The sequence below is a fragment of the Pagrus major genome, chromosome 9 (genome assembly GCF_040436345.1).
Source record: "Pagrus major chromosome 9, Pma_NU_1.0".
NCBI lineage: Eukaryota > Metazoa > Chordata > Actinopteri > Spariformes > Sparidae > Pagrus > Pagrus major.
In genome coordinates, this window is record NC_133223.1 from 30638741 (window position 1) to 30652492 (window position 13752).

The 13752-nt window shown below is 43.1% G+C and overlaps 1 protein-coding gene across 1 annotated transcript in view; it reads right to left on the bottom strand.

Annotated features, from left to right (window-relative positions):
- Positions 1-13752, bottom strand: part of hecw2a (HECT, C2 and WW domain containing E3 ubiquitin protein ligase 2a) — a 41654-nt gene continuing 27902 nt past the window's right edge. The window contains exons 24-30 of the mRNA XM_073473660.1: positions 12994-13092; positions 11750-11879; positions 10789-10935; positions 8416-8530; positions 6372-6457; positions 5206-5318; positions 1-4798 (exon numbers count right to left, since the gene is read on the bottom strand). Of these exons, the coding sequence (XP_073329761.1) occupies positions 4687-4798; positions 5206-5318; positions 6372-6457; positions 8416-8530; positions 10789-10935; positions 11750-11879; positions 12994-13092 (802 nt within the window). The 3' untranslated portion in view covers positions 1-4686. The remainder of the gene's footprint in view (positions 4799-5205; positions 5319-6371; positions 6458-8415; positions 8531-10788; positions 10936-11749; positions 11880-12993; positions 13093-13752) is intronic.

The following is a 13752-nucleotide window of genomic DNA, read 5'->3' on the forward strand; positions in this document are numbered from 1 at the left end:
TCCAAATTTTCCATTTGTTCTCTTTTATTACAATCATCGGGGTGAAATGGAGACACACATACAGGAGCTTTGCATAGAGTGGAATTCTGAAAACCGGAGCCGGGTCCTGTCAGAAATGTACGAGGAAAGACGAGAGGTGCGACTGTCTTCATCTGGATGTGAAGCGAGTGGTCAATCTTACCAGTGATCTGCAGCAGAAAAGCCTCGATATATGAAAAACTGACAGAGTGAGTGTTTACCCTAACGTGAAGCGTTGTTGTTGTTGTTGTTGTTGTCGTTGCCCATGCCACAAAATCTGCCCGTCAAGCAAACATGAGGTGATGTTCTGGAGTGGGATGTGTTTGTTAGACTGAAATAGAGAGAGCAGGCCTAATGGTTGACTTTGCAAGCCCCAAACCTTTGGTACATTCGGTGCAAAATATATATTTATACACACAACAGGACAGACATACATATACATTTATATACAAAGAGACAAACAGGACCGCACACATGGTACACGTACATGTGCTCTCACGTTTCACAAAATCAAAACAGCCCTATTGATTCACCACTGACTCATGAGCAATGAACCATAACCATCGACCTATTACTAAGATAGGCAGACACGCACATGTGAAAGTAACAACGTTTTTTTTGAAACATGCTGCCGAGATACTCGCCGTTACACTGTCATAGAGAAATCAAACTACTGCATTCGCACCGTGTCCATTCCCAGAGCTAAAAACTAAGTGGCTAGAGCACCTATTCCCTACACCCTGTTCCCATGAGCTTCACACTCAAGGTATGACAGTGCCAGGTAAGCATAAGGCCGCATGCCTCAAGTGACACAACTTAACCAGCTCCCTCACCCCTTTTTTCTCAATGGATAGCGATATCCTCATGCAAAAAAAGCTAGTAAGGACAGTGTGTTGCACTATTTCAGCATGCAATATCGAGCTATAACACAACGCCATCTAGGGGTCTCTGCTCCCAGCACAGCTCACAGAGCTGACCGGGAAAGATCCCGCATGCAGTATTGGACTGGGAGGGGGGGGGCTGGGATACGAAAGTCTGCCTCCACATGTTGATCACATGTGGGGCTCTCTAGCTCTATTCCAGCCCCTGTGGTCTAGCTCCAACAGGACTCTGTACAGTAGGTGTAATCTTGCATGCACCCCATAGAAAACGAGTATGTTTGTGTGTCTGTGTGTGTGCGTGTGTGTCTGTGTGTGTGTGTGTGTGTGTGTGTGTGTCTGTGTGTGTGTGAGTGTGAGTGGTTTGGGTCGTGCACTTAAGAGTTAATGTTTTTAATCACATGCTTTCAAGACAAAACTATTGTCCTGCATGGACGTGTACGCCAAAAAGTTTCTAAAGTACGATATCCAGACAGCCTTACAGGCCGGTGCTGCTTCCTGATCGTCATCATCATCATCATCATCATCATCATCATCATCATCATCATCATCATCACACCTCCTCAGGTCATTCAGAAAAGGAGACAATCACTGCTTCTTTGCTTTCAGCACACCTTACTGCCCCCTTGTGGTGATATCTAGTTTGGGGAAATTTAAAAGAGAAGCTCATCCAAAAAATGAAAGTTCACTCATTGTCTCCTCACCCTCGTGATGACGGGGAGACGTTTCGTAGTCCACAAAACATTTCTGGAGCTTCACAGCAAAAACAGCGTCTCAACATCGAACTATAAATGAAGGAAGGAATCTCTCTCTGTCTGTCTGCTCTTCACATATCTGCAGAAACGTTTATCCGATCTACTTCACATTTGGCAGGTTTGTTGCTGAGGACCCAAGGAAGTGTTGAATTCGGTGCAATTTGGACACTCGTGCATACGTAACGAGCGAACAGCAGTTGTTGCTTGGCTTCAGCGCTCAGCTTCATGGCTCTACAGACTGAAACTGGGCTCAAACTACAGGACTTTTAAAATCCTAACTGATTTTGAAATCGGGTTACGTCACACGCATAAACTCCACAGATTTTAAATGTGCACACACAACAAGATTTGAAAATGATGGCATCACACACTACAGTTAATGTGTGTGCACCACCTGTGACGGTAGCGTGACACGTGATCTCATTTGCTGTAGAAAGAAGTAAGAAGAAACAAACAGAAGAAGGTTGAATGAGTCTGGATGATTGGGGAGACGCGCTCAACACATTGTTTCTACACTTCATTGAAAACTAGAGGGGAGATTTTACGTCTCTGTCAACAGTAGTATGCTAGCTAACGTTAGCCTCAAGGGTTAGCCACCGTCAGCTGCTCAGGGATGCCTTTCTCATTGGTTGCTGTGGTCCGGCTTGGAAAGTATGGATGTTATTTAATTTAAATCATAACTATCAAATACGTTTGATATTACCGTGGCATCCCGATGAGTCTGGATTAAAGACTGGATCTGTAAACCCCTCACGTCACCAGTTCATCTGGGCCGAACAGCTGGTTTTTAACAGCACTGCATTAGTTCGCCTTATCAACAGAAGTAGCTGGGGACTTGTTTTAAAACATAAAAAACAGAACTGAAAAAAAAAACAAAACAAACAAACACAAAATGGCTCCACGCAGCTCATTATTTACACCTTCGACGTGCGGTTGAGCTTGTGCACCCACTTCAGACTTAGCTTAGCAGCTACAGTGAAGATCTCTGCTTAAAAAAAGTCAATAACATCTTTTCAAATCAATTTGGGATCTTGGAGTGTCCTGAAACTTGGATTACGCTGGATGAGCTGTGTAGAGCCATTTCATGTTTTCACCCTTGTAAGTTTGTCAGTTTGTTGGTTTGTCAGCAGGATTACACAAAAACTACAAAACGGATTTCCACGAAACTTGGATGGAGGATGTGTCTCAACCCAGAATAGACCCCATTAACTTTTAGTGTGGATCCAGATAAAGGGACGGATCCAGGTATTTTTTCTCACTTCCTTTAACATTGTGAGATACTGTAGTTTTTAAAAAACAACAACATTTATGTTAATTTCTCAGAGAATAATGCAAAAATCAGGTGTATTTAGTTGCTGGTATCTGTGAGTGAGTATAAAAGGGGGCTGTTGGGCCTTGGCGGAGGTATGCACTCTACGTTTTAAAACAACCCCTCATCTACTTCAGCTGTTTAGGAGAATGCTGCAACACAGTTTTTCTGTGAAGCTCCAGAAATGTTTCGTGGACTTACGAAACGTCACCTGACTTTCCATGAGTTTTCACATTTGGATGAACTGTTCCTTTAAACCGCAGCTCCTTAACTTCCACCATCTTTGATTTGTGAGACATTGATCTGGGGGAAATTAAAACAGCTTCCCTCATGAAACTTCACTTCATGGTCAGGAAAACCCAAGAGGCACTAAAAAGATCCCACCGCTGCACCCTGACCAGGCACCAGGTCGACACCGGGGCTCGAGTCTTCATCGCGTCGCCCTCGCTCCTCGAGCAACCGTCGTCACGTTCGACTTTCCTTTTCCCTCCGCTTTGTGTTTCCTCTTCGGCCGAACGGAGTTGCTCGAGGGTTCATACATTCAGTCACTTATTTGGTACATTCATCACTTTCAAGAGGGTGGGAGGCGATTACATCAGTGAGGAGGACGTCGTGTGTCATATTTATGAGCATCTGTCTGTGTGAGGAAATGCATCTGTTACTCATGATGTATGTGTGGAAACAGTTTGAGAGGCCGTGCACTTCTGCTTGACTGAAGTGAGCCCGTCAGTGCGTCTGTATACTGGAGCGAGTGCATGTGTCGAACTGTAAGAAAGTGCACCCGGAGCATCGTGTTGTCGGGTGTCCTTGTCGAGGATATGCATGTAGTCTGAGCCTCTCGTGGTCATGTAATCGCTCTGATGTCGCAGTATTGAAGGTAACAGTCCCGACCAGCACGCTGTCCATAACTGTCACTATTCATTTGTGACTCACTTTTCAGCCTTTTTCAGGAATCAAAACTGTGAAAGTACGTGTATTCTCAGTCTCAAAACAACTTGTTTTTACGCTATTTGTGGTATGTTTCATGTGTGTTTCGTGCACACGAGTGTTTCCCCAGCTCTCGTACAGGTAAGGAGGACCAGCCAACATCCAGCTTTAAGTCTAAAATGTCTCATCTTTCTATGCTGATAAAAAAAAGTCTGAGGGGAAACACTGGTCTGCACCGTCGATAAAAACAAAATGTCTCATGTTTGTGTGTGTGTTCTGTGCAAAGGTGATTCATGTGTGTGTGTATTATAGTTCATAACGTTGCAGCCCCAGTGCAGAGAGGACACAGTTTAGAGGTCCAGAGAGGGAGGAGGGAGCGTCGTGGTTCAAGAGCAGCTGTCTCTGAGGTGCAGGTTGGAGGAGGAAGAGGAGGAGGAGGAGGAGGAGGAGGTGCTAGAAATCCAGTAAACAAGGCCATCAACTGAAGAGATAAAGCACACATGTGGCTCGATGAACAACCATGAAAACAAGAAACTGTACAGCTTTTTCAAACCGTCCTCCGATTCGCCGCCTCTCCTCCAGAAGGTGTTCGCTTTGACGAGCGAGAGGCGGAGAATCGGAGCGAGAGCCTGCGAGCTGAGTGACGAGAAGCCGGTCGGGAAAAAAAACAGCAGAGTTTTTCCACGAGGGGGGTTAGTTGCCTTTTGAGGATATTAGTTTTGTTTTCCCTGTCTCTCCGAAGTGAGAAAGGTGGACCTCCAGATGCTTCTCTTCTGCCCGAGTCGAACCCGAGACGAGGTCACTCCAAACCGAACGTGCTCGTTTCCTCGACGGCGGTCACCAGCTTCTCGTAGAGCATGGAGAAGGACGGGTAAGGAGGGAGGTCCAGACGATTAAAGCAAGTGTGAGCCCTGTGGAGACACACAGAGAGGCAGAGGTCATCAACCTGACTCACCTGTGAGAGGTGATGTCTTAAAGGAGCAATCTGTAGTTTTAGGGAAAGACATTTTAGTCAGAAGAAAAACAAACTAAATAAACAACTCTCTTTGTTTTCACGACTGAATAAACAAACTGACCTTAAAGAACAACACAACTTCATACTGTTTTACTTTGTTTATATGTGGCGGACCCTGCCACCTTGTTCTGGGACCTTATTTTCCTCTGAGAACAGCTTGTTTATTCACTGATGATATAAAAACATAGCTGAAATTTTCAAACATATTTATTATCACTGTTTTTAACTGACGCTCACTATTTTTGCTATCCCCTCTGCTGCTGTTAAAGGATTACAGTACAGTCCCTGAAGGCGACATCTTACCTGGGTAAGGAGGTGATTTTCCCCCACTTCTCCACACAGAACCTGCGGGGTCCATTACTGCCCCGTAGAGAGGCGAACCCCTCGTAGGGAATACTGGAGGTGCCTGTCACGAACTAGAGAGAAGAAGAAGAAGAAGAAGAAGAAGAAGAAGAAGAAGAAGAAGAAGAAGAAGAAGAAGGCCATTAAAGTCAGGAGAAGAATGAAAGCAGCATCCTGAAAACTTTAAATTAAAAACAAAATTTTTTAAAGCGCTGGTCAAGTTTGATGTTTTGGGCTGTATAGCTTCAAGAACACGTCTTCTTTCTGTTCACCTGTAGTGTCTCACTTAAAGGTGCTATTTGTAGAAAAGTTGATTTTTGAGTCTCATTCCCAACTCGTCAAATAATAATAATAATAATGATGTGGGTCGCATTGGTACAGAGCCGGCCCAAAGCTTTATGGGGCCCGAAGCAGAATCACCACCCACCTCAGCACCGTCAATATTAACTATATATTGTCCATCATTTGTCCATTTTACATCCAACACGACCATTATCATGACTTACTGGTGAGCTGGAAAGTAACAAAATAAACCACTGTACTGTAAACAAGGTAACTATTTTAATGTGAAATGTGCAAAGGTGCAGAAACTACAAATAAATTGTTTCTTTTACATAAAATAATAAATGTTAAGTATGTAAAATGTAAGTAAAATGCAAATGTTAAAAAAAATAATATACAACAATGTGAAATAAATGAAATAGAAACTTAAATAATGACATTAAAATTAACTGGGAGAAATGGGAATGAATAAACCAGTAGTCCGTTAAAGTAATAACAAAATATGTTGTTTTGCTTTTGCATGATTTACCACTCATATAATATATAACACACAAAAAAATATATATTTATCAACCTGTCATGTGACATTTTAAGAGCTCTTGGGGGCCGACCGGTCCTACAACAGTTTTTGGACGAGACTCAAAAACCAACTTTCTCTGAGAATTTTCTAACTTCAATAAAAAGACATAAAACTTGTATCCCAGCTCTTTAATCTAGAGACATTAAAGGCTGAAGTATAAAATCCTCCTGCAGTCCTCAGTGTGTCTCTGCAGCGGCCTGCTGTTCCCCCGAGCCTCCACACGAGGGCGGCCCGCGTGCATGCGGTCCCCCACGTGCCTCCGTACCTGCAGCAGCCGGAGCCTCTGCTCATTGTTGAACCGCTCCACAGCCGCCCAGAACCAGCGAATCACTATGTGGTTGTCATGGTAACCTGCGGGGAGATGACACAGGATGATGGTGCATGAGTCAGATGAATAACAAAACGAGGCCCACCGCGTCGCCTGCTCCTCGGGGCTCTTCCTCTCACTGTCTCCTCCTCCTTTTTTTTTTTTTGAATGGGCTCTGCTGTTTAATGTTTAATGTCTGCAGCCGTTCTGTCGATTCCTCGATTAAAAGAGCTTCACACTGAGTCACGGCCCAAACGTCACTTTGAGTTGTCTCTTGTCTCTTTGCTGCTGCTGGCCGCTCTTCAACTGCATTGGCCAGACCCTTAAAAAGCCTTTTAATGTGATCTCTTGTAAATGGTTTGGACACTGGAGCCTTCATGCTGCTACTGAACACAATGTGTATTAATATAATTTAATAGAAAACAACTCCCCAAAGTTTTCAAGGGCTCATAATACGGCACATTTCAGATAATGAAATGATTTCTCGGACTGAAGATTCATTATTTATCGTGCAGGAAGGAGTTAAAGTAATATCAGTGGTACACATGTTCACCTTTTTAGATCTATTGGCAGAAACCAGACTTGAATCGACTGGTTTTATTTTAAAGGATTCAAGCCTCTAGTTTGAATCTGACAGGAACAAACTTCAGACTTTGGACTCGGTGTTGTAGCGTTGAAATTCGTCCACTAGAGCTGCAGCTCTCTCACGTCCTGGTTCTGTTGGAACATCACGTCTCCGTCACAGTTTCAATGTGAACTGGAAGCTTTTCAGAAGCGCTCCATCTGTTCCTCAGCAGCCAAATTTCTCACGCTGTTCGACTTGTTATTGCTGACATTTTTTTGTGTTAACAAGCTCACTGATTAGAAAGTTGGAGCTCATTTATGATCAGTGTGGGAACAGATCCTCTGTGGCTGCACGTTACTGGTTTTAATGGTCCCGTATCAGGTTCATACTTGTATTTTTGGTGTTTATCAGCAAATGTTTACATGCTTTAATGTGCAAAACAAACTCTATTCGCCCTGTGAATACTCCGTTTTAGTGCCTGTCTCTTTAAAGTGATAGTAGGGGTTGTATGAGGTACTTATAAACCTACCTAAAATGTACATATCCGTTTAAGTGTGCACAATATTTTGAACATTTTTGGTGCTTTACGTTGTCAGACGGCCTTTTCCCTTTGGCACCAACTCTGCTGGATCAGAGCAGCTTAAAGCTCGACTCAAGTTTGCTGCTGATCGAACGGACAAAGAAAAAACCTTCTGGAGGAAAACTCTGTGGTCAGATGAAACAAAAGTTGAGTTGTTTGGCCACAATGCCAAACCTACTGTCACGCATGGTGCTGGTAGTATTATACTGTGGGGCTGTTGAGCTGCCAGTGGATCTGCTGCTCTAAAGAAAGGAAATTGAATAATGAAGAAGGAGGATTATCTCCAAACTTCAGAAGTGACAGAATGAGCCAGCAGAGTTGGTCATATTCTCAGACGATCTTTAATAAATTCATTACTGAACCAAACTTCATGGATGTGTTTGTGACAAAGCAGCGTTCCTCTCACAGAAACATGAGAGCTGTAGAAATCATCTTCACGACATCATGTCTGATGATCAACATCCTCCATTCAGAACATTAATGTGACTTTTACTTCTCAAACCTCGCTGTTGAGCTGTGACGGACCCGACATGCGACGCCGCCACGTTCAGTGGATCTTGAGGGATGTAGCTGAACGAGCCGGTGTGAAATTAGCTATCTTACATTTGTCATTCAAATTTTCTACATCTCCCGAGAAGTCAGGCAGATTTCTGGGTTTAATCCTCCGACTGGTTGAGGAAAAAAACTTGGAAATCCCTCAGAGAGTTAACGGATGCGCACACACGCAGCTTGTGGATGAATGTGTCAGCTGTGTTTTCCATTTGACTTTGCTAGTTTCCTCACGTTGGCGTCAGCGTGCCGTGAACGCTTTTCATCTCCGCTCCGTTGCCTCATTGCCTCCCTGCAGCTTTACGTACCTCCTCTGTACTCGGTGTTGTTCCTCCAGTCTGCCAGGTCGATCTCTGCAGTGCCTGCAATCACCAGCTCCAGCTCCCTGGCATCGAACACAGACACCAGCCGCACGTCCACCACCTGGGAAACACAGACAAACAGATTTAACACATGGTGCCACATACAGTATGAGTACGGCTGATTGTTTATTAGGAGAGCCACAGATTTGAAATAAAGAGAAGGGGCTGGACGTTTACATTCCAGATGTCTGACCGTAGATGAGTTAAAACAATGCACTTTAAACACGTTGCAAAACAGCACACCTTGTTTTAATTTGAGCTAAGTAGGTTGTCAGCTTGAATCTCTGCTACTGACGCCCTCGGCCCAACATGTTGAAACAGAGCTTGTTCTCCAGAAAACAAAGAACATTAATTATTCCGTGATAATGACATAAATAACTCGTGATCGATCTCATTATCACAGGAAACACTGAGGAAATAATATGTTTGACTCCTGAATGAACGAGTTAATTAGCCGACTAACAAAATTATCGAGGGATGAGGCCGAATATGTCTGCTGATCCTGAGGATAAACATTATTGTGGGAAAAGTCTGCATCGGTTTGTTGACTGTAAATGTTGGACTTGGCCTGTAAACCCACATGAAGCCCAGCGATCTGTCGTCCTGCCAGGTGAGCGAGTTAAACAAGGTGTTGGGTTTTTGTACCAGGTATGAAAAATAAAAGCAGAATCTGAGCAGCGGGCCCAGATTACAGTCCACTCCTGCTTCACTCTGTCATGCTGAGCCTCCACAGCAGGGAGGGCCGGTGTCAACATCCATCTTCTCGCGGTTATAAACTGGAATGAGTTCTCGCCCGTACAAATATTTCAGACGAATACAAACATGTTTATCTGTCGTTACTCAGAGTTTGAACAGACCTCTGCAGGCACGCTCGGCAGGAACGTGTCCTGAGCTGACCAGCGCACAAAACCCAAACACTCTGCTGTGAAAATAAATACTGAACATACCGCTGATTAGCTGGAGTCAAGCACATAATAGGTATTACTAAGTACTCTACAGCATCCAGCCATTTTAATTTATCTATTTGTTGCTTTTTAATGGTTTTTGTGTTTTATTGTGTCATTTTATATCATGCCTTTTGTGTTATGATTTGATCTCTTCCTGTGTTTTACTTACTTATTTGGGATTTCCTGTGTTTGATGTAATCTCTTTGGGTTTTTTTTGGCCTTTTATGGCTTTATTTTGATGGGACAGCTTAGAGATGACAGGAAATGTGATGAGAGAGAGCGGGGATGACATGAAATAAACTTGATTTGACAGCAATAAACAATATTAATATATGTAATATCATTCTAAGATCATTTTATGCCACTGATATATAGCAGCATAATAATGCCACACCCTTTCAAAGAGCATAAACATTAATATTCAAGTACCGGAATTGGAAAATAATTTTAAAAAATCCTGAATAAATTAAAGCTCTATAAAAGCTTTGTTAAAGTACAACGTGTGCAAATCGCCAAAAATGAGCACTAAATTCAAAATGGCCAACGATAACATTTTTCACGTCCTAATATCGGTACAAGCATTGCCCTCAAAAATCAACCATCAGTCTGGCTCTACAACGAGTACTACTAACAGTACAAGTACATACTACAGGTGTATTGTGTGCATCGTACAACATGTGGGACGTGTGCTGTTTCTGTTGTGTAAGTTTTTGTTGTTTTTTAATCAAAAGCTGCTAAAAATGTTCATCTTCCATTTTCAATGTGATTAAAAAGGAATAAACTCTCCATGATCTTGTCTTAGAAACCCTGAACATCAGACGCAGAGAATTTGTTACGATGATAAAAAGTTGCTTAATCTTAAAAGTGTTATTAATATAATGTAACTATAATCTCATTACATGTAATCTGGTTCGATTATTTACTTATGTTTTGTCTTTTGATTAAACAGTCCTGATCACATCTTATCCGTTGCGACCCGACGCTGACGATAAGTCGATAATCATCATGACAGGCCGGCTCTGACAAGCAGAAAGAGCAAAGATCGAACCCAGATGTCTGATGAAGAGCGATGAGTCATGATGGACTTCACTAAAATGCTGCTTTGTCATTTTCTCTCTGGCTTCGTCACAACTGTTTTTAGCCTTTTGCTCGAAGCTGAAAATGCCAGATGTCAGTGGGAGTGTGGGTGGAAGGAGGCTCGTGGGGTCTTGAGTTAAAAAACAGGAAAATCTCAGCACCTGATGCAATGACGCAGCCACACTGCGTCACTGATCACAGACTATATTTCAGCCAGTTTGTGCTCTTAAGAGGAAAAATCTTACTTATTGCCTTTTCAAGAGTGACTCAGATCCTCGTTAATACACCGACGTACCTCGTAGAAGCCTCGGACCAGGCTCTCCGTCTGCTGGGCCACGCCTCGCTCTATACGCCACTTCACCATGCGCTCGATGTACTCCTTCTTGTTCTTCTCTGACACGGGGATACCAGCCCCGCCCGGCTTCAGCTCTCGCTCTGTGATCTGCAGGATCACACACGGGCAGGGAAAACTTACATCTGAGTGTACAGTCCCACATTTAAACAGGCTGCATCTCAAATGTTACCAGGCTGCATCTCAAATGTAACCAAGCTGCAGTCACAAATGTAAACAGGCTGCATCACAAATTTTACCAGGCTGTAGCCACACATTTAAACAGGCTGCATCAAAAATTTAAACAGGCTGCATCACAAATTTAACCAAGCTGCAGTCGCAAATTTAACCAGGCCGCAATCACAAATTTAACCAAGCTGCAGTCACAAATTTAAACAGGCTGCATCACAAATTTAAACAGGTTGCAGTCACAAATAAAACCAGGCTAAAGTCACAAATGTAAACAGGCTGCAGTCACAAATTTAATCAGGCTACAGATTCAACCAGGCTGCATCACAAATACAACCAGACTGCAGTCACGCATTTAACAAGGCTACAATCACAAATTTAACGAGGCTGCAGTCACACATAAAACCAGGCTGCATCAGAAAAATTGAAACAGGCTGCATCATAAATTTAAACAGGCTTCAATCACACATAAAACCAGGCTGCTGCAGTCACAAATTTAACCAGGCTGCAATCACGCATTTAACAAGGCTGTAGTCACAATTTTACCAGGCTGCAGTCACAAATTTATTCAGGTTAGAGATTTAACCAGGCTGCAGTCACAAATTTAGTCAGGCTACAGATTAAACCAGGCTGCAGTCACAAATTTAACCAGGCTGCAGTCACAAATTAAACCAGGCTGCAGTAACATATTTAACCAGGCTGCAGTCACACAGTTAACCAGGCTGCAGTCACACACCTGTCCGAAGACCTCCTCATTGACGGTGAAGGTGAGGTCCAGCATGTCCTCGATGTCGTTGTCCTTCATCCACTGCAGACTCTGGTGGAACTCCTCGTCCAGGAACTCCAGGTCGCTCAGGTCACAGGGGCTGCAGAGAGCAGGCAGAGGGGTCAACGAGGCATCGATGGCTCGCCCTGCTCATAAACCACGGCTGATTATACGGAGGGAGGTTAGAGGTTAACTGCCAGTGTGAGATAGCTTTCCATAAAGAAAGCTAAAGGTAGTAAACTATAACACAGAGAGAGATGCATGACAAGGTGATATGTTTGCTTAAATTCAGTATGTATCAGATAAAACCCCTGAGACACACAGATAATAAATAAAAGTAAACTGGGGAATAGTCAACATGTTACTCAAAGCATGTGTTGACATCTTACATGTCAATATGACATCTTTGACCGTACTGTCCTAAAGTTAAGGACATCATTTACAGAAAAAAGACGTAAAATGTGAAATTATTTGGATTTTTTTGCCTGTTTTTCCACAGATGTGAAGCGCACCACAGATATCAGTATATGAATGAATAGAGGAGAGTGTCAGTGTTACAGGGATATAAGACGCATGTTGACGAGACTTTCTGAGCCTTAGTTATGTCAATTTATGTGCTGATATTATATAACTATAAAAGCTATTTCTACTAAATTTAACACTTTTTCTAGTTTTTTTGTTCCTTGAGGCGTCGGTATACTGTGTAGGGCTGCTATGAAGATGATATGTTAGCTGTTTTTAACTGTAGCTTAGCTTGCATTTCTTTATATTCTGGTGAATCTGCATCATGAAAAGTTTTTTGCATTGCACCGTGACAGGAAATCAAAATGCATCACTTTGCTGTCAGGCTGCATGAAGCATCTGACGTGCTTGTTATTAGAATTTAGAATACATTTCTGTTTGTTTTTATAAATTGTCTGCACGATAATGTTGCAGCCAAAAAAAGCTCCCTGTTGCTGGGAAGGTTAGGAGCTTTTATTATCACATAAACATCTGTCCTTAGTGCAGACGTTTGGCAGAGTTTGAGCTTGTTTGGACAAAGCTATTAATAAGGACGCTGCTCCGACTGATGGGAAACCCAGCCAGCTGCTGGCTGAGAGGATCTGACTGAAACACTCGTATTCTCAGCAGTCTCTTTGGAGGTAGGGAGGGGGATCTGACTGGAAGTGCTGGTATGGATGGGAAGTAAGAGGGAGGAAGGCGGAGGGACTTACATGCGAAGAAGCCCCTTGTAGAAAGGTCTGGTGAAGAAGGCATCCAGCAGGTACTGATGGACCAGAGCCAGGCCCAGGATACGCCCACTGAAACGAAACCTGGACACAAGACAGGAAACACAGGTGAATACAGGCTTCACTGGATTTATTAGCCCCTTTAAATAACTTTTTACATCGAGTGCTGTGAGCACCAGATGGAGCAGGTTTACTCTTTAAGATGTCGACAGATTTTAAATCTTCTCTCCGCAGATACATAAACATTGAGGAGGTTTCTCGGGCCTGTGCCTACATGTTGTCGTGCTTCATGTCACATTTAAGAGGCTTAAGTGAAATTTGAAGATCAGTTTCCAACTGAGGATGCACCAGATGGTGACACTGTCTGAGACAATAAATAAAATCCTCCCAGGATTCACAGTGAGAACAATAAACTGAGTCAGAACAGAGCTGGAGACTGAAGCACAGAGACCAACTGAACCAACAGGGAAGACGAGGAGCTGTGCAGCTTCACACCCAGCTCACACTTTAAAGATGAATCTCTGTTCTGTCTGTCTTGAGAAATACTCTAAGGCTCTGTTCAGACCTGGTATCAGCATCCCTCATGAGCGATCCGATCACAAGTGTACAGGTGTGAACACAAGAAGAAGAAGAAGAAGAAGAAGATGGCTACAGCTCTCTTAACCTGCCAATGTCAGCAGCAGATGTCTGTAAACACACAGTCTGTTTCAACCGATCCAATCATTGAACTAGTAACCACAATAT